This window comes from Staurois parvus, unplaced genomic scaffold (genome assembly GCF_062004578.1).
Source record: "Staurois parvus isolate SC_StPar_1 unplaced genomic scaffold, SC_StPar_1.0 ptg000549l, whole genome shotgun sequence".
NCBI lineage: Eukaryota > Metazoa > Chordata > Amphibia > Anura > Ranidae > Staurois > Staurois parvus.
The window spans coordinates 1280998-1307922 of NW_028318345.1; the positions used below are offsets into that span (position 1 = coordinate 1280998).

At 40.6% G+C, this 26925-nt stretch overlaps 1 protein-coding gene across 1 annotated transcript in view; it reads right to left on the reverse strand.

Moving 5' to 3' along the window:
• Window positions 1–3239: 3239 nt before the first annotated feature.
• PTAR1 (protein prenyltransferase alpha subunit repeat containing 1) overlaps window positions 3240–26925 on the reverse strand; it is a 61844-nt gene continuing 38158 nt past the window's right edge. The window contains exons 5-7 of the mRNA XM_089691057.1: window positions 23041–23254; window positions 16219–16490; window positions 3240–4064 (exon numbers count right to left, since the gene is read on the reverse strand). Of these exons, the coding sequence (XP_089547183.1) occupies window positions 3719–4064; window positions 16219–16490; window positions 23041–23254 (832 nt within the window). The 3' untranslated portion in view covers window positions 3240–3718. The remainder of the gene's footprint in view (window positions 4065–16218; window positions 16491–23040; window positions 23255–26925) is intronic.

Consider the following 26925-nt stretch of genomic DNA (forward strand, 5'->3'; position numbering starts at 1 on the left):
TCACCCCCCTTTTCAAGGCACCAAAAGTAATTGGACAATTGAATCAGAAGCTGTTTCATGGCCAGGCGTGGGCTACACCTTTGTTATTTCTTCATCAATTAAGCAGGTAAAAGGTCTGGAGTTGATTCCAAGTGTGGTATTTGCATTTGGAATCTATAGTTGTGAACCTACATCATGCATTCAAAGGAGTTGTCCATGCAAGTGAAACAGGCCATTGCAAGGCTTCAAAAATGAAACAAATCCATCAGAGAGATAGCAGCAACATTAGGAGTGGCCAAATAAACAGTTTTGGTACATTCTGAGGAAAGAACAACGCACTGGTGAGCTCAGCAACATAAAAAAAAATGGATGTCCACAGTGGTGGATAATCAAAGGATCTTCTCTATGGTATAGAAAAACCCATTCACAACATCCAGACAAGTGAAGGACACTCTCCAGAAGGTGGGCGTATCATTGTCAAAGTCTACAATCAAGAGAAGACTTGATACAGAGGGATCACCACAAGGCGCAAACCATTCATAAGCCTGAAGAATAGAAAAGCCAGATTAGACTTTTCCAAAAAAAAAACATCTAAAAAAGCCAGACCAGTTCTGGAAAAGCATTCTTTGCATGGATGAAACTAAGATTAATCTGTACCAGAATGACGGGAAGAAAAAAGTGTGGAGAAGGCTTGGAACAGCTCATGATCCAAAGCACACATCATCTGTAAAACATGGTGGAGGCAGTGTGATGGCACGGGCATGCATGGCTTCCAGTGGCACTGGGCCATTGGTGTTTATTGATGTGACAGAAGCAGCCGGATGAATTCTGCAGTGTTTAGAGATATACTGCCAGCCCAGATTCAGCCAAATGCAGCAAAGTTGATTGGACGGCGCTTCACAGTACAGATGGACAATGATCCAAAACACACTGCAAAAGAAACCCAGGAGCTTTTGAAGGAAAAGAAGTGGAATATTTTGCAATGGCTGAGTCAATCACCTGATCTCAATCCAAATGAGCAAGCATTTCAGTTGCTGAAGGCAGAACTAAAGGCAGAAAGACCCACAAAAGAAAGAACAACTGAAGACCACTGCAGTTAGAGCCTAGCAAAAACATCAGAAAGGAGGAAACCAAGTCTTTGGTAATGTCCATGGGTTCTAGACTTCAGGCAGTCATTGCCAGTAAAGGATTCTCAACAAAATTTTAAAAATGAATATTTTATTTGTGATTATATTCATTTGTCCAATTACAGTTGAGCCCCTGAAAATGGAGGGACTGTGTATAAAAATGGTTGCAGTTCCTAAAATTTGTATTTGATATTCATATTCAAAACCTTGAATTAAAGCTGAAAGTCTGCACTTCAAATTAATTTGTATTGTTTCATTTTAATTTATTCTGGTGGCATACAGAGCCAAAAGTATAAAAATTGTGCCAGTGTCCAAATATATAAGGACCTAACTGGATACTGGACTCTGCCTTACCCATTCTAAAAGATAGAAGAAAAAAAAAAAAAAAAAAAAAAAAAAAAAGAAGGGGTAGGCAGATTGAATAAGCTAACTTCCAAAATACCGTTTGTAAAGTTAATAGGATAAGTTCACTTTTGGGAATATTTTACATGTTACACCCGTTTTTAGGGTCGAACATGTAACATGTGCCCACTCCTGCAACTCTCCCACCTCACTTGGACAACAGGTCGGGGATCTTCTCCCTGCACCCACTGTCACAATTTTAAAAGAGTACAGCTATGTGGGGTTCCGTTTACAGAGTTCTGTGAATGAAGGCCTACAAGTATAGTCAACCTTTGCCCTCACAGTTCCCAACAAACTACAAGAATGCTGGTGAGTGCTTTTGTAGTCTATTGAGCTTACTGGACTGAAGTAACTGCTTACCTGTATTGGAGGTACTGGCAGACAACTGCACAATGTTTCACGCTAGTGTATATTTATATTTTAGATTGACCAATGATTCCCCTGATGAAGATTTATTTAAAATTGAAACGTGTTGGAGTTTAATCTCTATAATTGTGCTGAACCCTATGGTTTGTAGAGCAATAATTGAGTATTCATATTTGGTGATTTATCAGCCGATTGTTTTTATTTACATCTGTGTTTTTAGTATTGTCATCTAATAAAACGCTTTGCATTTCTCAATGGATGCAAAAAGCATTATCTGATTGGACAAGGTGGAGAGCCCTCCTCGCTGAATCAGAGAAATCTTTACACTCATTGAAAAAATAAAAAGTAAATTTCTGAATGTCTGTGCTGAGCAGCTGACCTCCTGTGCTCAGAATACAGAAGTGCAGCCACTCAGCATGGGACCTGGAAGCTAGTGGAGATCACTGGAGCAGCAGTGCATACTATAGTGATTTCCAGCATACAGAGGTATCCCACAGGTATGGTATATGCAAAGTTACATTGGTCCGCATTTGGAGCAATATATCTATAGTTTACACACACACACACACACACACACACACACACACACGTGTGTGTGTGTGTAAAAATTCTGTTATAAAGAAGTATTGTATTTAGTTTGTATTGCAAAACAAATTTGGGTGCACATAGGTTACAGATCTCATTCTTAGATGTGCCACTTTTGAGTGCCCCTCACCCATCCTTCAGATCATCACCATGCTTTTCCAGGCGGTTATGTGTAGTCCGTCTCCTGGATGAGCATCAGACATGGAGGGATCTTGCTGTCCTAAATGTAATTTTTGGCAGGCACTTTAACCATTTTGTGGTGTGCAAACAGTGTATTACAAAGGTTAGCAGAAATCGCTAGCTTAAAGCTACCGTGGTAGGTGTTGCAGGAACCTAACACATGGTAACCTCGGCACTTTTAGAAATAGTATATTTTGCAACGAAAATAAAAAACTTTGTGGTGTGGGGGTCACAGAGGCCATGATCCCTGTGACCTCCACACCTTGGGGCTCCCATGTTTAGGGATAGCAGAAGTATCACTGCCATGTTTCTCTTAAATGGTCTTCTGAAATAATCTGCAAGTTGTCCATTGAAATAAAGCAGGCTCATTGGCGCACCCTTATCTCTACTCAGACTTGTGGCCCTGAAGAAATGTAAACTACAGTGCAACAAGCACCCTGTTCTTTGCTTACATGGAACTGCACAAAGCAGCAGCCTCTTCCGCTTACCACGCTGAGGGATCAGAATATTCTAAACATGTTTTCATTTTAACTGTAAAGCTCCTTTAAGTAATGCAAAGCTACCTAATCAGCTTTAATCACAAAATACACACGGCATCAGTTTTTTTTCCTTTTTGTATTGTTTTATTACATTAAAATAAAAGGGTTGGGCACAGAAATGTAGAATAGGACAATGTTTTACGCAAGTCTAGAATGTTAGTAAACCAAGACTGGAAAAAATGCAAATCCCAGTTAAAAATTCTCAAGTAACCATCTTGTTTTAATTCCTCCCATCCCAATCATGCTTATTTTTGAACAACTAAATACATATTTACTTGTAACAGTGTTCTGAAATGATAGTAAATAATGCAAAGTTCAAGAACGGATGCAGCAATAAAAAAGGCTCTTTTTCTTGTGTTACAGAGATGGAACAAAATAAAAACACAGCGGGATGTAATAATTCAAAAAATAAATTAAAAATAATAATATTCCTGGATAGTCTTAATTAGTGAGAAGCACATGGTTGCAAATACAACCATGGCATATCACTGCTAAAGAAAATATTGCACCATAAGTAATCTGTACAGAAATTTTGTTTTGTTAGTGACCTAGAATAGACAGCAGCCATTTTCTGTATGAAGCAGCAAACCTGCACTGCTCAGCATTTCTGCAGCCTGTTAAGACACAGCTAATGAACCTGAGCTCAGATTCAAATATAAGAGAGTCCTGGACAGGGGTACGCTTTAGCCGTTTGGTTTCTTGAGTATAGCCCTGCTTGTTTATGTCGCACGCTCCATCGATATCCATAGTGTAACTCAGAAAATTGGTGTAGTTGTGGGTTCCACTTCCTGGGCTAATAACAGCGCCATCCACATCTGTGACTTGTACAGTCGAAGAGGAAGATTGTTCATTGTGCAGTTGGTGAATCAAACCAAGTATCTGTCGCCTAAAAAAATTGAGAAGCAAAATTAGTTATGTGAACCTCTGCTGGGACTTTCCATCATACTGCCCAAAATCTGCACACTTCAAAAAGGGTTGCAATTCATATCAGCAATAAGTAATAAAACAGTACAAGAGGTCCAATGCACAGGACCCATAGTAACCAGTTCACTTTAAATTTTACCTAATGGAAACACGTGATACCTCTGAAAAGCAGGTACAGCATATGTATGTAAAGTAGATACCCCCTTATTGCTGTACACATAGTGTAATTTATTTAACAAGGATTCCTGGAAATCCTATACCCCTAGGTGTTCTATTATTCGAATTCCAACTACAGCTTATATGGTTGTGCAGTGCCTCCATTCCTACTGCCAATATAAAAGGTCCCGGCCAGAGAGCAACCACGTGAGCTCTGGCAAGAGCACCCTGTTTTTTTGTATTCAAGGGTGCTCTAGAAATATAGGCATAGGCAAATGGACTGGGGGCTGCTTTACCAGGCCAAAGGTACACAGTCAGTGAAGGATTCACTCTGCTTATCTGCTGCAAGATGGATGGAGCTTGTGGAGTTGTATATATTTATTAAAGAGATGGTATACTGAAAATGAATACACAAAAATATCTACAACTGTGTTACTGCTCCCTATGGTAATAAATAAAAAAACTAAAAAGAAGATTTGCAGGAAAACGTCTGTTGCTTATATCTGTACAGATCATTTTTATATACGTTTTCACCGAAGGTAGCCTATACTTGAACAATTCAAACGGAGTATGTGATGAAAAATTTATACATTTAGAGAATAGTTGCTATAAGCAGACAAAGAGTCGCCGCATATATAAAAAAAAGATTATATTCATATTTACAGTATATTACATCACTAACAGTACTGAGCCTTTTCAAACCTATTGAATAAACATTTTACATGACATTTTTGGGTGTGATATACTGACTCCTGTGTGTTCCACAGAAATTAAAATACATTAGGAAAAAGCCCTTAAATACAGTGATAATGATTTTACCATTTCCACAAGCCCCAGTAAACTGGCTCTTACGCCAGAGGCAACTTCCAGGAATAAACTTATGGTTCTATGTTAGCAGAAACAACTGGTTGCATTGGTCACATTGTCAGAGCAGTGAGCTGGGAATGATTGCTGCAGAGCTGCTGGGGAACCATCTGCTTACACAGATAACGATAACTTTTCTATGTTAATGCCCAGCTAACACTGAAGACATTGGCAGGACAATAAATTGTGGAGCCGTAAACTCTTTCACTCCTGGAAATATGCTGCTGTGGCCAGGGGGAAGTTAAGATTTACAGGTTTGTTTATCAAAATAGCCTACAGCAGGGATCTTTAGGTCCAGTACTGATCTACATGTTTAAAGATAAACCTGTAACCAGATTACATACAATGTGTCTGTATTACAGTACATATACATGAAAATGTATAGGAAAGAACACCAAGAAAATTACAGTTTTGCTGATGACCAACATTTTCAATTCAGATTTTTTTTGACTTATCAAAGTAGATGTTGCACTCATGCAAAATTGATATAGTCACAGTGCTGTATTCTATGGTTTCATTGCAGTCATGTGTGATGAAAAAAATGTGTTTTATTTATTATGTTTGGGACTAAAACAGTAGCACTTTAAGGGTAGATTTAGATGTGCGCCTAAACCTACCTCTCCTCTGAAGCATGATCTGTGTTCAGATTGTGCTTCAGAGGAAATATGATGCGCAAAAACATGGCCCAATTGCATTTTTTTTTCTTAACATGGGGTGTAAAACACATGGCTCAACTGCACAATTTTTAACACCCCCCTCCCCCCCACATCTAAAAAAAAGAGGCCGAAATTATTCACCCATTAACTCTAAGAATCTTCCAGAAAAGATTACGAGAGAGAAGCATTCCACCCACCTAAATGGCGAACACATGACCCGCATTAATTTAAAAACATTGGTCTGCACCCCAGCCCTTCAACTGTAGGCAATTACCGCAGGCCAATAAATTAGCCTTCCAAATGCAAATGTTTAATAAAAAGAACACAATCCATTTGATTCTTTCAAATTTGTAGGGAAGGGAGGGAATTATGACTTCTTAAGAACTATGAAAGTCCGATGCCACCTTTGGTAGAAAAGCCGGATGAAGAGATAGCCGAAACCAGAAAAACTAAGTCAAAACACTACAATTCAAGCAACACTATCAATCTGAATTTTCCTGACGGTTTTCTTCTTGGGAAGATATGAAAAACCCTTACGCCTTTCTTCTGATGGGATTAAAATGATCACCCCTTGTTGCAACAACCCTTGTAAAATGGAAATTACAGCTTCTGCTAGATCTCTTGGAAGAGGTGTTGCAAAAAAATCTTCGTTGCTGCTTTTGGGGGGCCGGAAATCCCTTCATCCTGTTGGCCAACTTTTCAACAACGGACTCCAGTTATGATCCAAATAAAAGCTCTCCCGCAAATGGAAGCACGCAGAGTTTTCATTTTGAAGCTGGGTCTCTAGGTCATGTTTTAAGCCAAATTACTTGTCTAGCCAAATTAATCAATGCCATAGACCTGGCTGTAAACTTGACTCAGTGCAAGTGTCGGCTACACAGGCAACAACCTAATTTAACACTGATAGGGGATCTGCTCCAGTATACCCCCTTCCAAATGTGAATGCAGCTGTCTTAGCCATAGATTCAAGGTCTGGACAACACAATCAGAGCAGATTTGAAGTTGACTGCAGGCACCTCCAAAGCCACCCAAAGTACTCCTCCACCTTTATATCCATAGGGTCTTTTAGGGCACCCATAAAAGACAAATCCATCTTTTTGGATACCTTGAAAACTGACGCATCTAGAATTTATCCCATAAGTTTGCATTCTTCACTTTGAAAATACATCTTTTTAGGTTAGTAGAAAAGAATAAATTGCTTGTCCAGTTCTTTCCAATATTGGAGACTGGCTTCTTTAAAGATGGACTGTATCTGGAAGGTCCAAGCCTGCTTAGACTATAGCCCTTCATAAAGTTAATCATGAATCAACATCATTTTCTCCTCTTCCTCAAATCACAATGTGTCATGGATTGCCTTTAGCAATTCTTCAGTCTAATCTGTGGGGAAAATAAATTTCTGTGTTCTGCTACTTCTCTCAAGTTCCCCCTCTTCTGATGATTCTGAGGATGAACTCGAAGATTCCTCCAATCCTTCTGCAGTGCACTGCTACTCAGAGACCACCTCTGACACCTGAGCAGCTGCTACCGAACCTGAATTAAAAAAGTACTAGATGGGGGGGGGTGGGGATGGCTGACGAAAGAATTCTTGCAGGAGGGATCTGAATAACTGAAATGTATGGGCCATCCCTTTTTTCATACTCATACTTTCCATAAATCCCTAAAGAGACCCGTGGCTTCCTTTTTTACAAACAAATTTAAAAATATTCACCATACAAATATTAAATTTCTTTAATGAAAACCGCTGCACCCTTGGGCCTAAATGTGGATTTAGATATTAATTGCTTTATTGAAACCAGTTAGTCTCCTTCTGATCCAACTAAGGTTTATTTTAGTTTATTTTATCGTTCCAGCTCTTTGTGTTGCTACATATTCTTTTATATTTGTGTTTTTGTTTTTAAGCTGCAAGCTGTATGCATATATCTTTAACATTTGTGAATTTTATATCCGTATACAAGGGGCGGACTGACAACTCATAGGGCCCCCGGGCAATATGGGATCATGGGGCGCCTGTGTCCTTGCCCACACTCAAAAAAGCCTATATAAAAAAAAAAAAAGAAGAAGAAGGGTACCGGGGCATTTCATGGGGCCCCCTACTGACCCCGGGCAGTTCCCAAGTGATGGAATGGTCAGTCCGCCCCTGTCCGTATACTTACTGAATAGCCTCTACCTTTGCCAATGACGAGGTGACTTATGGCTATATACAATTTCATTTGTATATTAAAAATAATTTTCTGGTTTGTCGGGACATCTAATAAATATACAATTATGACCTGGTTATTAGTATTTTTTTTAGTTGTGGGTCATTTGTTTTTGAATGTCCTTTTTGTGTATTGCCTCTGTTATTAATGTACTGCTTATTCCCTTGTCAGACTACTGAAACATGGCTGCTTCTTTTTTATGTTTTGTACTATATTATAATGGCCTACTGCCGGAAGGACGTTACAGCCTATCACAAAATGGCCGCTGAACTATGGCAAAATGGCAGTGATGCATAGTCTTATTGATTACACTGAACATGTGTATTCACACTAGACATGTCCACAGGAAAATGGCTGCTGGACTTTGGTAAGATGGCAGACAGATAAATAGATTCACTATTATTGAGATATATTATAGCAAATATTACACCATGAAAGTCATATTTGGCTCTGGCTGGTGAATGCTTATCCCATACAGCTATGCTGCTTACCGGTTTTACTTGGGCTGTGGTGACCTGGGCAGTGGATTCATTTAAAAGGGACTGCATCCATAAGAGAGCTGCCGCTGTTTGGGTGACTAGACAGAGCACTTTTGATGCTTATAAACTTATGCAGCTACATGTTCCGGTGACTGGGAAGTGCTTAATGTTGGCACAGTGGATACTTGTGGCTAAATTTTGTTAACTCAAAAAGGATTAAAGAAGACGTTCTGCACTTTATTTCTATGAAATAGTGGAATCACTGTATATTTTGGCACACAGATGGTTTATTTTGGCACACAGACTGTGTATTTGATTTAATTTAATATATAAATGTTCTATTTATGTTATTCTATTTCATTTTATGAATTAATTCATTTGCGATCCATTTGTAATCATGTATTTATGGACTGAGAAAGTTTATTTATTGTATTAATTTTTGGCATTTATGTATTTTCATTTCTTAGTACTGAACCTATTTTTATCAATTTCCTTTTTCACTAGTCTGTGCAATCCTGACACGAGTTTCTTCCAGGAGGCAGAAAGTAACTTTGCACAAAGAATATTTTTTTTTTGCGTAAGATGGAGGTTTCAGTAGAATCCTTTTCTTCCTGGGCTGTGGTCTGCAATGAAGCGAACAAGCCCTGGTCAGACAAGCTACAAGATTCTACAGACGCAAAGTGCAGACCCCTTCATCAAGAAAATAAGGCACCCTACCCCTCCGGTTGGAAAGAATTTAAATGTGATTGGGAATTTCACAGGAAGAATGGATGATGTATGGGACTAAAAAAAAAAAAAAAATCTCAATGTAATAATTTGTCACCTTATAGTTATTTTTCACAAAAAATTTATACAAGAAGACGCTTTATGTGACAGGCCTTGAAATTTCCACTTGCCTGCTCGCTAATGGCGAGTGGAAATTATGGTGAGGGCGAGTGTGTCCCCCAGGGCCGTCTTGCTGAGCAGGCTCAGGCCGGATCTGTCATTGGCACTGGGAGCCGTCAGACTGCTCAATAAAGGAGCGCAGTGAAAGCAAAAGGAAGGAGTGTGCTGTGCGCTCTGCCTCCCCCTTGAGTGCAGTACACGGCTCTGTGAGTGAACAGCGAAGTACTGCAACTTTTTATAGGGGTGTGTGTCCCTACCTACTTTCAGCTCACTCTGGTCACATGATCCTCTATGTCAGCCAGTGGTGGCTTTAGGGGAGAGGAGAGAGCACTTAACAGCGTGCGTGTGTGTGTGTGTGTCTGCATGCACATGTGTCTGTGTATGTACATGTGTGTGTATGTACATGTGTGTGCATGTACATGTGTGTGCATGTACATGTGTGTGCATGTACATGTGTGTGCATGTACATGTGTGTGCATGTACATGTGTGTGTGCATGTACATGTGTGTGTGCATGTACATGTATCTGTGTGTATGCGTGTCTGTACATGCCTGTGTGTATACATGTGTCTCTGTGCATGTGTGTACATGTTTCTGTGTATGTACATGTCTGTGTGTGTGTACAGGTGTCTGTTTGTGTGCGTTTGTTGGTGGCGAGTAACTCTTAAGGCCTGGCTAGTACCTCAGGACTTGAAATTTTAAGCCATATGATATTATATGTTTATGTGATACCGAATTTGCAAATAATTTTTACTTCCATATTTAAACTACTTGCCAACCGCAGATAGCCGAATGACGGCTACACTGCGGCCGGCCAGTTAGGGAGGGCGTCATATGACGTCCTCCCAAAAAGCGCTCTCCTGCGCGCCCCCGGCGATCTCCGTGATCGCTGTGTCCTACGGACACAGCTGATCACGTGATGTGGTAAAAGGCCAATCACAGCGGCCTTTTACCATGTGATCAGCCACGTCCAATGACACGCTGATCACCGGGAAATGCAATTGCCGGTTCTCGGCTGCACTTTCCTCATGCTGTCAGAGCGCGAGGAAAGTACTGCCGAGAACCAGCAGTTGTCAGAGAAGGGATCGGCACCGATCATCAGGGCACTGATGATCAGTGCCCTGATGATCGGTGCCCAGCAGTGCCACCCACCAGTTCCGCCTACCTGTGCCCATCAGTGCACCCACCTGTGCCCATCAATGCAGTGCTGCCAGTCAGTGCCCAGCGGTTGCGCCAGTCAGTGCCTAGCAGTTTCACCAGTCAGTGCCACCTATCAGTGCTGTCTATCAGTACCCATCATCAGTGCCGCTTATCTGTGACACCTCATTAGTGCCGCCCATCAGTGCTGCCTATCAGTGCCCATCAGTGCCGCCTCATCAACGCACATCAGTGAAGAGGAAAAATTACCTGTTTGAAAAATTTTATAATAGAAACAATGAAAATTTTTTTATTTCACATTTTTTGCACTTTTTTTGTTATAGTGCAAAAAGTAAAGCGCCCAGCGGCGATTAAATACCACCAAAAGAAAGCTCTATTTGTGAGAAAAAAATGATAAAAATTTCATATGGGTACAATCTTGCATGACCGCGCAATTGTCAAAGTGTGACAGAGCTGAAAGCTGAAAATTGGCCTGGTAAAGAAGGTGATATAAGTGCCCAGTAGGCAAGTGGTTAATTAGGTGTAGCATTTAGAGACATAGCAATTGTTTTTTTCTCTTTATTTTTCCATATCCAGTGTAGTGATTGTACGGTTGGATGGGAGCTGCAACTTATATATTTACTTCATTTGTATATATTTTTTCACTTGTAATAGCATGGAGTCTTATCTATTAATCTATGCGAATTAGTAAAAAAATAAATAAAATTATACATAAATATCTCACACACCATCTCCCAGAAGTGAGTACACCCCTCACATTTTTGTACATATTTGATTCTATCTTTTCATGTGACAACACTGAAGAAATGACACTTTGCTACAATGTACAGTAGTGAGTGTACAGCTTGTATAACAGTGTAAATTTGCTGTCCCCTCAAAATAACTCAAAACACAGCCATTAATGTCTAAACCGCTGGCAACAAAAGTGCGTACAACCCTAAGTGAAAATGTCCAAATTGGGCCTAAAGTGTCAATATTTTGTGTGGCCACCATTATTTTCCAGCACTGCCTTAACCCTCTTGGGCATGGAGTTCACCAGAGCTTCACAAGTTACCATTGGTGTCCTCTTCCACTCCTCCATGATGACATCACGGAGGTGGTGGATGTTAGAGACCTTGCGCTCCTCCACCTTCCGTTTGAGAATGCCCCACAGATGCTCAATAGGGTTTAGGTCTGGAGACATGCTTGGCCAGTCCATCACCTTTACCCTCAGCTTCTTTAACAAGGCAGTGGTCATCTTGGAGGTGTGTTTGGGGTCGTTATGTTGGAATACTGCCCTGCGGCCTAGTCTCCGAAGGGAGGGGATCATGCTCTGCTTCAGTATATCACAGTACAGGTTGGCATTCATGGTTCCCTCAATGAACTGTAGCTCCCCAGTGCCGGCAGCACTCATACAGCCCCAGACCATGACACTCCCACCACCATGCTTGACTGTAGGCAAGACACACTTGTCTTTGTACTCCTCACCTGGTTGCCACCACACACGCTTGACAAACTGAACCAAATAGGTTTATCTTGGTCTCATCTGACCACAGGACATGGTTCCAGTAATCCATGTCCTTAGTCTGCTTGTCTTCAGCAAACTGTTTGTGGCCTTTCTTGTGCATCATCTTTTAAAAGAGGATTCCTTCTGGAATGACAGCCATGCAGGCCAATTTGATGCAGTGTGCAGCATATGGTCTGAGCACTGACAGGCTGACCCCCCTGCAACCTCTGCAGCAATGCTGGCAGCACTCATACGTCTGTTTCCCAAAGACAACCTCTGGATATGACACTGAGCACGTGCACTCAACTTCTTTGGTCGACCATGGCAAGGCCTGTTCTAAGTGGAACCTGTCCTGTTAAACCGCTGTATGGTCTTGGCCACTGTGCTGCACCTCAGTTTCAGGGTCTTGGCAATCTTCTTATAACCTAGGCCATCTTTATGTAGAGCAACAATTCTTTTTCTCAGATCCTCAGAGTTATTTGCCATGAGGTGCCATGTTGAACTTCCAGTGAAGAGTATGAGAGAGAGAGAGAGCGCAATAACACCAAATTTAACCTCTTCCCTGCCGCCCTATAGCAGATATACTGCTACAGGGCCGCAGGGGTGCGCAAAATCATGTATATATACATGATTTTGCATTTCCGGGTAGGGGGCACAGCCACGGCTGTCAATCATCAGGTCCTGGCTGGTAATTACCCGCCAGCACCAGTGATTACCGAGCATCTCCGACGGGAAAGAAGACCGTTTTGTTTACAAAATAGCAAAAAAAAAAAAATATTAAAAAGTCCGAAATAGTGTTTTTTTTTCCTCGAAATTGTTGGATCTTTTTCTTTTATAGCACAAAAAAAAATAACAAAATAAAACTAATAACCACACAGGCGATCAAATACTAAAAGAAAGCTCAATTCGTGGGGGGAAAAAAAAAAAAAAAAAAAAAAAAAAAAAGACAAATTTAATTTGGGTGCAGTGTTGCCTGACCGTGCAATTGTCAGTTAAAGTAATGCAGCACCGTAACGCAAAAAACTGCCTGGTCAGGAAAGGGGGGGGGGGGGGGGAATCCTCAGGAGGGCAAGTGGTTAACACACCTGCTCTCTATTCACACCTGAGACCTTGTAACACTATCAAGTCACATGACACCGGGGAGGGAAAATGGCTAATTGGGCCCAATTTGGACATTTTCACTTAGGGGTGTACTCACTTTTGTTGCCAGCGGTTTAGACATTAATGGCTGTGTGTTGAGTTATTTTGAGGGGACAGCAAATTTACGCTGTTATACAAGCTGTACACTCACTACTTTACATTGTAGCAAAGTGTCATTTCTTCAGTGTTGTCACATGAAAAGATAGAATCAAATATGTACGAAAATGTGTGAGGGGCGTACTCACTTCTGGGAGATAACACACACACACACGTTGATTCTGAAAGAAAAGTAAAGGTTTTCTGACAAATCTGCTGGGGTGTACTCATTTATGCTGAGGGGTGTGTAAATAAATATATATATATATATATATATATATATATATATATATATGCAAAAAAGTATTTAGTCAGCCACCAATTGTGCAAGTTCTCCCACTTAAAAAGATGAGAGAGGCCTGTAATTGGCATCATAGGTAGACCTCAACTATGGGAGACAAAATGAGAAAATAAATCCAGACAATAACATTGGCTGATTTGGAAAGAATTTATTTGAAAATTATGGTGGAAAATAAGTATTTGGTCACCTACAAACAAGCAAGATTTCTGGCTCTCACAGACCTGTACCTTCTTCTTTAAGAGGCTCCTCTGTCCTGCACTCATTACCTGTATCAATGGCACCTGTTTGAACTTGTTATCAGTATAAAAGACACCTGTCCACAACCTCAAACAAACAGTCACACTCCAAACTCCACTATGGTGAAGACCAAAGAGCTGTCGAAGGACACCAGAAACAAAATTGTAGACCTGTACCAGGCTGGGAAGACTGAATCTGCAATAGGCAAGCAGCTTGGCGTGAACAAATCAACTGTGGGAGCAATAATTAGAAAATGGAAGACCTACAAGACCACTGATCATCTCCCTCAATGTGGGGCTCCACGCAAGATCTCACCCCGTGGGGTCAAAATGATCACAAGAACGGTGAGCAAAAATCCCAGGACCACACGAGGGGACCTAGTGAATGACCTGCAGAGAGCTGGGACCAACGTAACAAAGGCTACCATCAGTAACACACTACGCCACCAGGGACTCAGATCCTGCAGTGCCAGACGTGTCCCCCTGCTTAAGCCAGTACATGTCCGGGCTCGTCTGAAGTTTGCTAGAGAGCATTTGGATGATCCAGAAGAGGATTGGGAGAATGTCATATGGTCAGATGAAACCAAAATTGAACTGTTTGGTAGAAACACAACTCGTCGTGTTTGGAGGAGAGAGAATGCTGAGTTGCATCCAAAGAACACCATACCTACTGTGAAGCATGGGGGTGGCAACATCATGCTTTGGGGCTGTTTCTCCGCAAAGGGACCAGGACGACTGATCCATGTACATGACAGAATGAATGGGGCCATGTATCATGAGATTTTGAGTGCAAACCTCCTTCCATCAGCAAGGGCATTGAAGATGAAACGTGGCTGGGTCTTCCAACATGACAATGATCCCAAACATACCGCCGGGCAACAAAGGAGTGGCTTCGTAAGAAGCATTTCAAAGGTCCTGGAGTGGCCTAGCCAGTCTCCAGATCTCAACCCCATAGAAAACCTTTGGAGGGAGTTAAAAGTCTGTGTTGCCCAGCGACAGCCCCAAAACATCACTGCTCTAGAGGAGATCTGCATGGAGGAATGGGCCAACATACCAGCAACAGTGTGCGCCAACCTTGTGAAGACTTACAGGAAACGTTTGACCTCTGTCATTGCCAACAAAGGATATATAACAAAGTATTGAGATGAAGTTTTGATATTGACCAAATACTTATTTTCCACCATAATTTGCAAATAAATTCTTTCCAAATCAGCCAATGTGATTGTCTGGATTTTGTCTCTCATAGTTGAGGTCTACCTATGATGCCAATTACAGGCCTCTCTCATCTTTGTAAGTGGGAGAACTTGCACAATTGGTGGCTGAATAAATACTTTTTTGCCCCACTGTGTGTATATGTATATATATATATATATATATATATATATATATATATATATATATATATATATATATATACACACACATATACACACACATATATACACACACACGCATATATATATATATATATATATATATATATATATATATATATATATACACACACACACACACACACACACACATATACATACATATACACACACACATATACATACATATACACACACACACACACACACACACACACACACACACACACATATACATACATATACACACACACATATACATACATATACACACACACATATACATACATATACACACACACACACACATACATACACATCCTCCTTTACACTGGCCGTGTAAAACCCGCATCTGTGTTTTTAGAGGACATTTTTAAATACATATAATTACAGGTAATAATATTCAAGGGTGCCATTCAAGCTATGCGTTTATGAAAAAATAGAATTCTAGGCATCTGATTGGACACTATAAAATGCAAATAAAATCCTGTGTAAAAGCGCGTAAACGTGACAAAACACATCTAAACATGCAGTCTGGACCTTCGTTCCTGAATACATACGTTCCTGAATACATAGATCCCCAATTGCTGATACCAACCGGTACAACATTCAGACCTATTCAGCTGCAGCCTGCCATAGACCTTGACAAGCTGCCTACAGTGGGACTGGATTCTGCACCTATTCCACCTGGGCATGCTAAAATGCCACGAGGGAGGCAATGCAGCTGGCCAGCCCCATAAACAAGTGGTCTTAAAGCAGGAAAAAGTGATCTGGGAGGCATAGAAGTTGTTCATACTACTCAAATCACTTCGCCTGCATGTTAGTTCACCTTTACCAGAAACTTGCTTATGCAAAGAAGGGGTGCCTGCGGATAATAAACTGTGTGTCTCTTACTATAGTTACATGATGTACTGGCTATAGGTGTAGATCATTTAGGTAATTCATGAAGCATAGGCAGCTTTTTTGTAAAGGTGAACTATCCCTTTAAAACACAGGAGTGCCTTTAGTGTGACTGAAAGGACTGAATCATTCTAAGTTAAACTTTGCCTGTATACAAAAGTAAAAAACGCAACAACAAAAAAACCTCACCTGTGGCACCAAAGTGCTTCATGCCCTGGGTAGGATTCAATCAGATCTCTGCTCAATTCCATCTCTTCTTCTATCAAAAGGGGAACATCAAGTCGTGGGTTCTCTTCTTCTTTGGGAAGACAGGGACTCACTGACACAGCTGAATTATCAGAGTCTGTTTGTGCTTTAGCTAGCAAAGACTTGAGCAAAAACTGACGGTAATGGAACCCACTGTGGTCGGAAACATGCATGGAGACCCATTGTTTGGTGGAAGACAACTCATCTATGAGAAGCTGGAAAAAAAAAAAAAAAACATGAAATGCAATTATTGTTTATCTTATTACAGACACATAATTATGGGAGATAAATATAGGATTCCATTGCAAAAAGAATATCAAAATAGTTGTCTAATTCAGGCACATGCTGAGAACAATTAGGAGGATGCAAACACACACTGACTTCTATTCTAGATCTTGAAATTGCAGACAACAAAAGACTACAATATAAACCACATTTAACTGCAGTAAATAAGCTGCATCTTTTGAGTCCTATGCATTTTTTTTTTACATCTGAACTAGATATACATTATCTTTTATTTAATATACAGTTTAAAAAGAAAGAGTCAGAAAAAATATTGTCCAATAAATCTTAAAAAATAAACATTGGAGTGTAAAGTACAGTATACGGTAAACATATTTACCCTATAAGCATAGAAATATACACAGTTCTATCTACTGTAGATATGCAAGTGAATGTAATTGGCTTAGTGTTTATTCAGTCACATCTGTCCATTGTACTGCTGTGCATTACTGCATGCACATAAAGTTTTGCATTACTCACCAGTAAATTCTTGGGAGTACAGTACTGAACATGGGATCATTAGTATATACCATAAGTTGTATGCAGCTACCTTCAGGTGATTGGACACTGGCAAAAAAAAAAAAAAAAAAAGAAAAGGCTGCAGGGACATCTACAATCTAACCCCTCCCGCAACCAGCTAGAACACAGGGGAAGAACCAGTATTCCCTACTATTTTCTAGGGATCAGATTTTGCTGGTAAGCCAAAAATCCTATTTACTTAGTCCTACAGTACAGGATCCTTAGTCTTTACCATGGGAAGCCAAAAAGCAATCCAACTAAGAGGTTAGCAACACAGCAAACAAACCCCAACAGGCCCACAAAACATCCAGGTCAAGAAGCTCGACAGACTCAAAGGGCAACTTGTAGCATCTTAGGCCCGGAAACTGGCATCAGAGGAGATCTAAAAACATAGACCTTAACATACGGTAGACCTTGTAAAACAAACAAGGGAAGACCAGGCAGCAGCTTTGCAAATCTGATAAAGAGATGCCTGATCTGATAGAGTGCACATTAAAAAGGGAAGGGAAGAACCCTTTCATTTAAACCATAAGCTTGAACGATAACTTGTCTGATCCACCTAGCAATGGTGGAGCGAGAAGCGCGGGGAGGGGGGACCCTCAGGAAGTACAAAGAGTGAATCTAATCTTAAAAAAAAAAAAAAAAAGGCAGGAGCTGAGAGACACTTAGGCAGGCCATAGACGGGCCGTTTATAGGTCGAATTTTCGACCGATAAATGAAAAATCGGTCGACCCCGTTGCCAATGCTGCCACCCATGGTTTTTGCGGATTTTCCAGCATGACCGATGAAAATGAGGAGATCCGAAAAAAATGGCCGACGGGCTGATTATCGGCCGATTTTTCGTGCGGACGAAAATTTGGCAGATATATGGCCCGTCTACAGCCTGCATTACAGCCTCAGGGCCATAGAGATACATTTCCTTGGAATGCCTTGGAGCAAGACGTAGAAAGGACAATACTCTGGTTCTCTTCTCTGCACACAGTTGATAGCAACAAGAAAGACCACCTTCTGAGTGAGGTCAGACAAATGAACATACCTAATAGATTTAAAAAGGGGGCTTCTAAAGAGCCAAAAGAACTAGATTAAGGTACAAAAGGAGACACAGGAGAGCGTACAGGAAGAGAGATGTGCTAACCACCCTGAAGAAACGTCTTCGCTCAAGAGTGACGGGTCAAGGGTTTCAAACAATAGCCAAGGCTGGACTGTTCTTTTTGCTACTCAAAACCATTGGCTGGTCCAGATTAGACTGGAAGGAGGACAGAATACAACCCACAGGAGTACTTATGAAGATGAAAGTTCCTTGTCTTGCACCAAGCAACACAGGCCATCCAAGTGCGATCGCAGACTTTGCAAGATGTCCAATAGGCCCTTGTCTCTCAAGACTTTGGGTTCAACAGCCATCCCATTAAAGCCAGCACTGGAGAAGCAGGATGGAAAACTGGCGCTTGAAACAGAAGAACTGTGTATGTCCAAGTACCAAGTTATCCTGCATTTTTTTCAGTATGATAAACACTGGAATGTCCTCCATGCTAACCCTGTGGGGCAAATGAGGAAAAATCTGGAGGAACCATAAATACATATATCAGATTAAACGAATTCCAAAAACTTCATCCTGGGCTTCCAGGAATGCTGTCTAACTAATGAGACCTACTGGAATGTGTCTTTCAGTAATGAAATGAAAAGCAGGTACTTAGGGTTGCAAACAATAAAAAATAAATACATAAATAAAAAGTCTCAACATCATTGTATGATAGTACATCAAAAATATCCGAAACTAACCTGTGCCACTGTGAAACTCCAGTGGGATTTTCAGAATAAAATGTGCCATGTCTCTGATCCTAGACAAGTTTCCCAAAGGGAGAAAAACTGAAACAATTCGCACCGCTTTCATCTCTACGCAACAAACATTTTTTTCCTCTTTTTCCTATAGAATATTGCTAATCTGTTTTATCTGTTAGATAGTGAACCTTCAAAGATCCCGAGAGATTTGCAACAGTATGAGAAGAAATGTTTTAATAGAAGACAATTTCAATTCCCCGGGGCAAAGAGAAGTGAGTTAGCATTTCCTTAGAACTGCAAGCTAATACAAAGAGAAAAAAAAATAATGTGTCAGCTCAGTTTAACACTATCCATTGGAAACTGGATCACCACATCAACAGGGAAAACCTATTGCTACAACTATATGCAGCTGCTGTGCAAATTACCTTAGCGCAAAATGTAACTTAAGATTTAATTTCTTGCAAATAATTTTTCAACTAAATCAAACTAATCAGCAGTATACTTAAAAGTGCATGTGATGACTATGGGCATGAAACTAATTGCATATTTTTAGGCAGTACAACAGTTTTAAAACAAGCCCTCATTGACCTCTCTAGCTGCTTTAAAGTTGTTAATTCTCAAAGATCACAACAAAAGTGGGGAGCATTCCTCCACCCTCCTCTAATGTGTTGAATTGAGTAATTTTTTTGTTCAACCCTTTGGGTGAGCGGGAAAAAACAAAAAAGATGACTCACGTACAGGCTGCTTTACCTCCCTAGCAGTATGATTATGTCAATATTTCTATGCTCAAAGCTACTTTTTTTGCATGGAAATATGTCGTTTTTTTATTGTAGGCCTGTAATTCTTAGGAATAACTCACTGAAATCTGTCTGAATAAGAGTCTAGTAAACATCCTGAGTATGATAAAATTTGAAACACGAAATCATAAATTATAATATAATAATCAAAAAACAATATACCACTTTTGACCTAAAGGGACGCTTTTTGGACGCCATGGACATTTCTCAGTTTCCAGGCAGAAAGAACAGTAAAAATGTAGGCAGGGCACAGGACAAAGCACTAGGGACAAAATGTATATGAAATGGTTTGATACTGTAATGTTATACTATGAGATTTTAGTGTATTGAGTGAATGTCACTTTTATAAATTTTTGAATTTCCCGCTGTTCCGTCCCCCGTACGTCCCGACGCTCGCAGGAAATGGAACCCGGAAGACAGATGCCGGCATCAGCCGGAGGACATTGCCAGGGACACTGCAGGGTGGACATTGCGGGAGCGCAGGACAAGGTAAGTGAAACAGGGATCCTGGAGCAACGCTGCAGGGTAATCCCGAGTGTAGCTCAGGGTTACCACTCTTGATACTGAAAGTTTACCCCGAGCTACACTCGGGAGCTACACTCGGGAATACCACCAGGGAGGTTAAATCTGCTAACACTCCCCTCAGATTAGCAATGCTGCTGTTTAAAGGTGCCGAGTGCTCCTTTGTCCAAAGTGGAGGCACTCTAATACAGGTGGTGTGTGGTAAACCAAAAAAAAAAAAAAAAATCTAAAACAAAAACTTCTCCTTGCATGTTAAGGGCTAAGGGCATAATGTGCTAGTTTGCATCGCATACTAGCACAGTATGAAAGACTTTCCTGAAAACGAAGCCCTCCATCAAAGTGCTGTCATGGCTCCCTGAGATGTCCATCTTCACCCGGCCTTTCGGGTTTGCGGGCAGTGGCAGTTTCACTGGCCGAGCCACCAATGACAGCTGCGGCATGGTTCTCTCAATGGATGGCACGCCGTCCATTGAGAACACAGTGCGTATGCGTAGGTGACATCACCGGCACTGCCATAGTAAATATCTCCTTAATGGTGCACGTTTAAGAGATATTTACAGTACCTATAGGTAAGACTTATTAAAGACTTACCTGCAGGTAAAACATAAAAAAAAAAAAAAAAAAAAAAAAAAAAAAAAAGTTTACTTTCAATTAATGGCAAGATTACCAGATGAAAATAGATTGAAAGAAACCTTACTAAAGGAAAACTAATGCAGCAACCACATCTAATGATTGATGTGCTACAATATATTCCATTTTGGTTATAATACCACCTTAACACATGAATGTAAATAACAGTGCTATAGGAAGTCCATATATTTTGCTAAAAAGGGAGCAAAAAAAAAAAAAAAAAACACCCAAATAACTCGGACTCTTCTGTAAATATCAAATTTATTTTTAAACATAGTTGCACTTTAACATAGATCTGCATTATAAAAACAATTTGGGATTGCATGATACAGAAGGTATGTGAACCGTAATAGTGTTCTGTATAGCAGATACGTTTCCCTACTAAACTAAAAATACAGTGCCTTGAAAAAGTATTCATACCCCTTGAAATGTTCCACATTTTGTCATGTTACAACCAAAAATGTAAATATATTTTATTGGGATTTTATGTGATAGAACACAAAATGGCACATAATTGTGAAGTGGAAGGAAAATGCTAAAATGGTTTTCAAATTTTTTTACAAATCAATATCTGGAAAGTGTGGCGTGCATTTATATTCAGCCCCTTTTACTCTGATACCCCTAACTAAAATCTATTTGAACCAATTGCCTCCAGAAGTCCCCTAATTAGTAAATAGAGTTCACCTGTGTGTAATTTAATTCTCAGTATACAGCTGATCTGTGAAGCCCTCATAAGGTTTGTTAGAGAACGTTAGTGAACAAACAGCATCATGAAGGCCAAGGAACACACCAGACAGGTCAGGGATAACGTTGTGGAGAAGTTTAAAGCAGGGTTAGGTTATAACAAAAAAAATCCAAGCTTTGAACATCTCATGGAGCACTGTTCAATACACCATCCGAAAATGGAAAGAGTGTGACACAACTGCAATCCTACCAAGACATGGCCATCCACCTAAGCTGACAGTCCGGGCAAGGAGAGCATTAATCAGAGAAGCAGCCAAGAGGCCCATGGTAACTCTGGAGGAGCTGCAGAGATCCACAGATCAGGTGGGAGAATCTGTCCACAGGACAACTATTAGTCGTGTACTCCACAAATCTGGCCTTTATGGAAGAGTGACAAGAAGAAAGCCATTGTTGAAAGAAAGCCATAAAAAGTCCCGTTTGCAAGAAGGGGGACACGGCAAACATGTGGAAGAAGGTGCTCTGCTCAGATGAGACCAAAATTTAACTTTTTGGCCTAAAAGCAAAAAGCTGTGGTGGAAAACTGCACATCACCCTGAACACACCATCCCCACCGTGAAACATGGTGGTGGTGGCAGCATCATTTGTAGGGATGCTTTTCTTCAGCAGGGAGAGGGAAGCTGGTCAGAGTTGATGGGAAGATGGATGGAGCCAAATACAGGGCAATCTTAGATGAAAACCTGTTAAGAGTCTTCAAAAGACTTGAGGCTGGGGCAGAGGTTCACCTTCCAGCAGGACCCTAAACATACAGCCAGAGCTACAAAGCATATTCATGTATTAGAATGGCCCAGTCAAAGTCCAGACCTAAATCCAATTGAGAATCTGTGGCAAGACTTGAAAATTGCTGTTCACAGACACTCTCCATCCAATCTGACAGAGCTTGAACTATTTTGCAAAGAAGAATGGGCAAAAATGTCACTCTACTCCAAAAAAGACTAATTGCAGCGAAAGGTGGTTCAACAAAGTATTGACTCAGTGTGGCGCTGAATACAAATATGCACGCCACACTTTTCAGATATCTGTAAAAAATTGGAAAACTATTTATTGTTTTCCTTCCACTTCATAATTATGTACCACTTTGTGTTGGTCTATCACATAAAAGCCCAATAAAATACATTTACATTTTTGGTTGTAACATGACAAAATGTGGAAAATTTCAAGGGGTAGGACTACTTTTTCAAGGCACTGTATATGCCAGGTTAAATCATGCCTCAGATCAGGTGTAAGATGTGTACCTATTGGACAAGAAACATGGAGTTATGACAAGATTACTTCACATAATTGCAGGCATGCTTTTTTTTTTAGCCTTCAAGCCATATGATGATAGTACATAGTCCACTGATCAATTAAAAATGTTACAAATCCACTGATAATGCAGTTGCAGCCAATGTTTCTGCTAAGTATGTGTATGATTTATATTGCATTTATACTATAATTTTTAATACTCATTCATTAAATACTCTACATATTAGGTGTTTGCATTATCTGCCCATACCTTAATATTTAGCTTTCCCAAGTGCTGTAGAACCCAGATACGATGGGACCAGGAATTGTAGTTACTTGGGTACCTGCCAGCTGCTTCCCCGCAGACATTCATCTCTTCTTGTATAATTCCCTGAACCTGCTCTGTAAGAGTATGAGAGGCTCCCTCTTTGGATGTGACTGAGGGAGAAATGTGCTCCTGGAGAAGACGTTGTAGAACCCACCTCCTGTAACCACATTAGAAAAAAAGAGGATCATTTCACTAAATAAGAAAACCTAAATAATGAAAGTCACAGTTATTGAGAACATTATTACTCCATCTTCAAATGACCTTAAAGTGGTTCTCCAGGCCTGCGTGTACAAAAACTGTAGCTGCCGATTTAATAATTAGACACACACCTGTCCCAGGGTCCACCGGGCTTTGGCATACTGTGGGCATCTGTCTGTTACAGCTGGCTGCTCGCTGCATAATCTGATTGGTCCCGCAGCTTTCTGGGACCTGTGATATGTCCCAGAAGGCTGTGGAGGAAGTAGGGGGTCATACTTCTGCACAGATCGCTGCGGTGATCTAACAGGAAATGGGAGAGCAGGTACCTGTCAAAAACAGGTACCCACTCTCCCCACCCCCCCCAAAAAAAATAATGGTGTGCCAAATCTGATGGAGGAGAGGGAGAGAGGGACAAAGAGTGGAATTTCCCCTTTTGGGTGAAGTTCCGCTTTAAGGGCTTGTTTACACAGGACATGCTTTTTTAAAGCACTCTGAATGCCAATCAAAGCCCTGCCACTAAATCAAATGGTTAGATTACAGTTCTGTTCTCACATTGTGTTTGCTTTGCTTCACAAATTATGCCCCATGTCACTTTCATGGTGCTTCAAAGCCTCCATAGAAGTCTATGACAAAGCTTGCTTACAGCACCTGCAGATTTTTAGAGGTTTTTATTCCGCTTTAGCTTCGCTTTGTTTTTGAGGTATTGCAGGTATGATATCCCAGGATGCACTGGGAGACCAACAAGCGAATAAGAAAGACGTCATCAGAAGTCACTTCCAGTTCATGTATATATTCTGGAAGTGTCTGGTGCAGATGTCACACATTTGGTGTATAGCATGGAGCAGCATGAAGGTGAGCAGGGTCCGAACCAGAGCAGAGCAACTAGGAGAGACGGCACACACGGTCTGCAACATGAAAATGCAAGTGGGGAACGGAGAGAGAGGACTGAGCAGCAGAGGATCAGCAGCGGTGGCAGACTAGAGCAGAAGAAACTGGCAATGTCACAGGTGGGGCGGCAGCATGGGAGCAATACAGCAGGAGACAAGTGGGGACTGGAGATAGGGAAGGATCAGCAGAGCTGCTGGTTACTATTGAATGGGAGATCAGCAGAGCTGGGGGTACGATTGAGTGGGGCATAAACAGAGCTGGGTGTACTACTGAGCAGGGGATCTGCTGAACGAGGGTACCAATGCTGAACATGGGTACTAAGGAGCTGGGACCTGCTTAATGGGAGTACTACTGAGCCGGGTTCTACTGGGCCCCTTTACAACACAGAGAAAATCAACATACCCACAGGACATCTGCCAAGCTTCATTAAAGCTTCAAAAAAGCATCACCAAACATCAAAGCCTTAAAAACATATAAAAAAAAAAAAAAATGTATGGTGAAGCGGTAGTCATTTTAATATGTGCTGAAATCGAAGTGTAAATGAGCCCGAATACATTTACTTTACTTACATATGTGCTTATTTTTCTTAAAAGAGGAACTTCATCCACCTGGGGTTAATAAAGCTTTTAACCCCTTCTTATATTGTTTCCTGGGATATCTTGAATTCATATACTCGCCCACTCAGTGAATCCAGCGTTGTCCCGCCGTGATCCGCAATTGCATGTGGGGTTCTGTGCCATCTACTAACCCAGGGGTGGGCAAACTGTGGCCCTCCAGCTGTTGTGGAACTACAAGTCCCATCATGCCTCTGCGAGTCATGATGCAACTGTCAGCCTTTCAATGCCTCATGGGACATGTAGTTCCATGACAGCTGGAGGGCCGCAGTTGCCCACCCCTGTACTAACCCATCGTCATGCGAATCCAGCTGTCTCTTCCAAGTTCAAGCAGTCAGCCTCTGATTATGTGCCACCGGGTCCACCTTCCTCAGCTACAGATTGTAGGCCAATGCCTTTTGGGATATCAGTTGTAGATATCCCAGGAGGCTGCTGGAGCCTAGATGACAAGATTCTTGCCTAGGCGAGAACAGAGGGAGGAAGCGAGCCAGACTGACAATATACAATAAAAGGTTAAAAAGAAGTCACCCTTTTTGAGTAAGGAGGGGGGAGGATTACTATAATGCAATTGAGTATTTGGGAGTGTATTTCAAGTATATTTAAAGATAAAGTTTAGGTAGAAAAGAGTATCCTACTGTATATTAATCGGTTATATTTGATAGCAAAAAATTAATTTTCCCTCTATGGCCTGACCTCTATCCTTCCGTTTAAAGGCCAACTCTAGGTTCGGCCACCTGCCGCTGATCACCCATTCCCATGGAGAACTATGCATTTTTTGTAGCCGATAAAAGAATATCAGCACTACTCTCTACATCATGAAACGGAGTATAGGGTGTTATGGTACTCCAGACTGAAAACAAAATATTTCGCCCCGACTTTTTTTTTTTTTTTTCATTTTCATTAAACCATCTGCTCTGGGCCCATTTAATTAGAAACTTAATTTTAATCTTACCCTTTCTCTTCACACTTAAAGCATAGATAATGTATAGTGGCGTTGTATACATGATTATAAATCAGGACTATAAAATACACAGTTTAAAAGTGGTCTTATAGTGCAATGTGGTCAGTATAAAATATTCTATATGTAGTTATTGAAAGTGACAGAAAAGCTGTCACCAGAACAGTAATAGCAGGTATGCTGTATCTCCCAGCGGGAACACATTGTGTTTTTTTTTTTGACCAGTAACCTGCAATTTTCCACACTGGATAAACGCAGGTCACTGCAAGGGCGCATAGAAAACAATGGTTCTCTATGTGCTTTGTACAGGCTGTTAATAAATTCTGGTGCATTTACCTGCCTTTGGAGGTCATATGATTAGCTGATTGAAGTTGATGTATGTGCAGTTAAAGTGTAACCAAGATTCTTAAAATAAATTGTTTCTCAAGGTTGCTTTTTGGAAATTGTCATATCTAAACAAAGAGTTAAAAAAACAAAACAAAAAAAAAAACGAAGAAAAAAACCAAAACAAAACAAAAACATATCCAGGATAAAGTTACAAAAAAGCAGCAATCAGGGTTGGATTGTTTAATAAACATGTTAAACTTTGGTAAAATGCTGCTTGAAGTTCCCTCTAGTGTATGCATCCTTCTTAGATTTATATCTTTAACCACTTGCCCTCCTGAAGATTTATCCCCCTTCTGACCAGGCCATTATTTGCGTTACGGAGCTGTGTTACTTTAACTGACAATTGCGCGGTCATGCAACGCTGCATCCAATTTTTCCTTTTTTCCCACTAATTGAGCTTTCTTTTGGTGGTATTTGATCACCTGTGCATTTATTTTTTGCGCTATAGAAAAAAAACAAAAAAAAAAAACTACTGTATTTGACTTTTTGCTATTAAAACATGTCCAGTAAAATGTTTTTTAAAAAAATCTAATTTCGTCATAAATTTAGGCCAAAATGTATTCTTCTACATGTCTTTGCTAAAAAAAAAATCCCAATACAAGTAAATTAATTGGTTTACGTGAATGTTATAGCGTTTACAAATGGCGGTATATATACTGGGATTATTATTTTTTTTTTAAAAAGTAGTGGCGGCAATCAGCGACTTATAGCGGGATTACGGCGGGCATTCTGACACTGGGGGAACTGACTTGGTGTCACTGACATCCCCAGTGACACCAATAC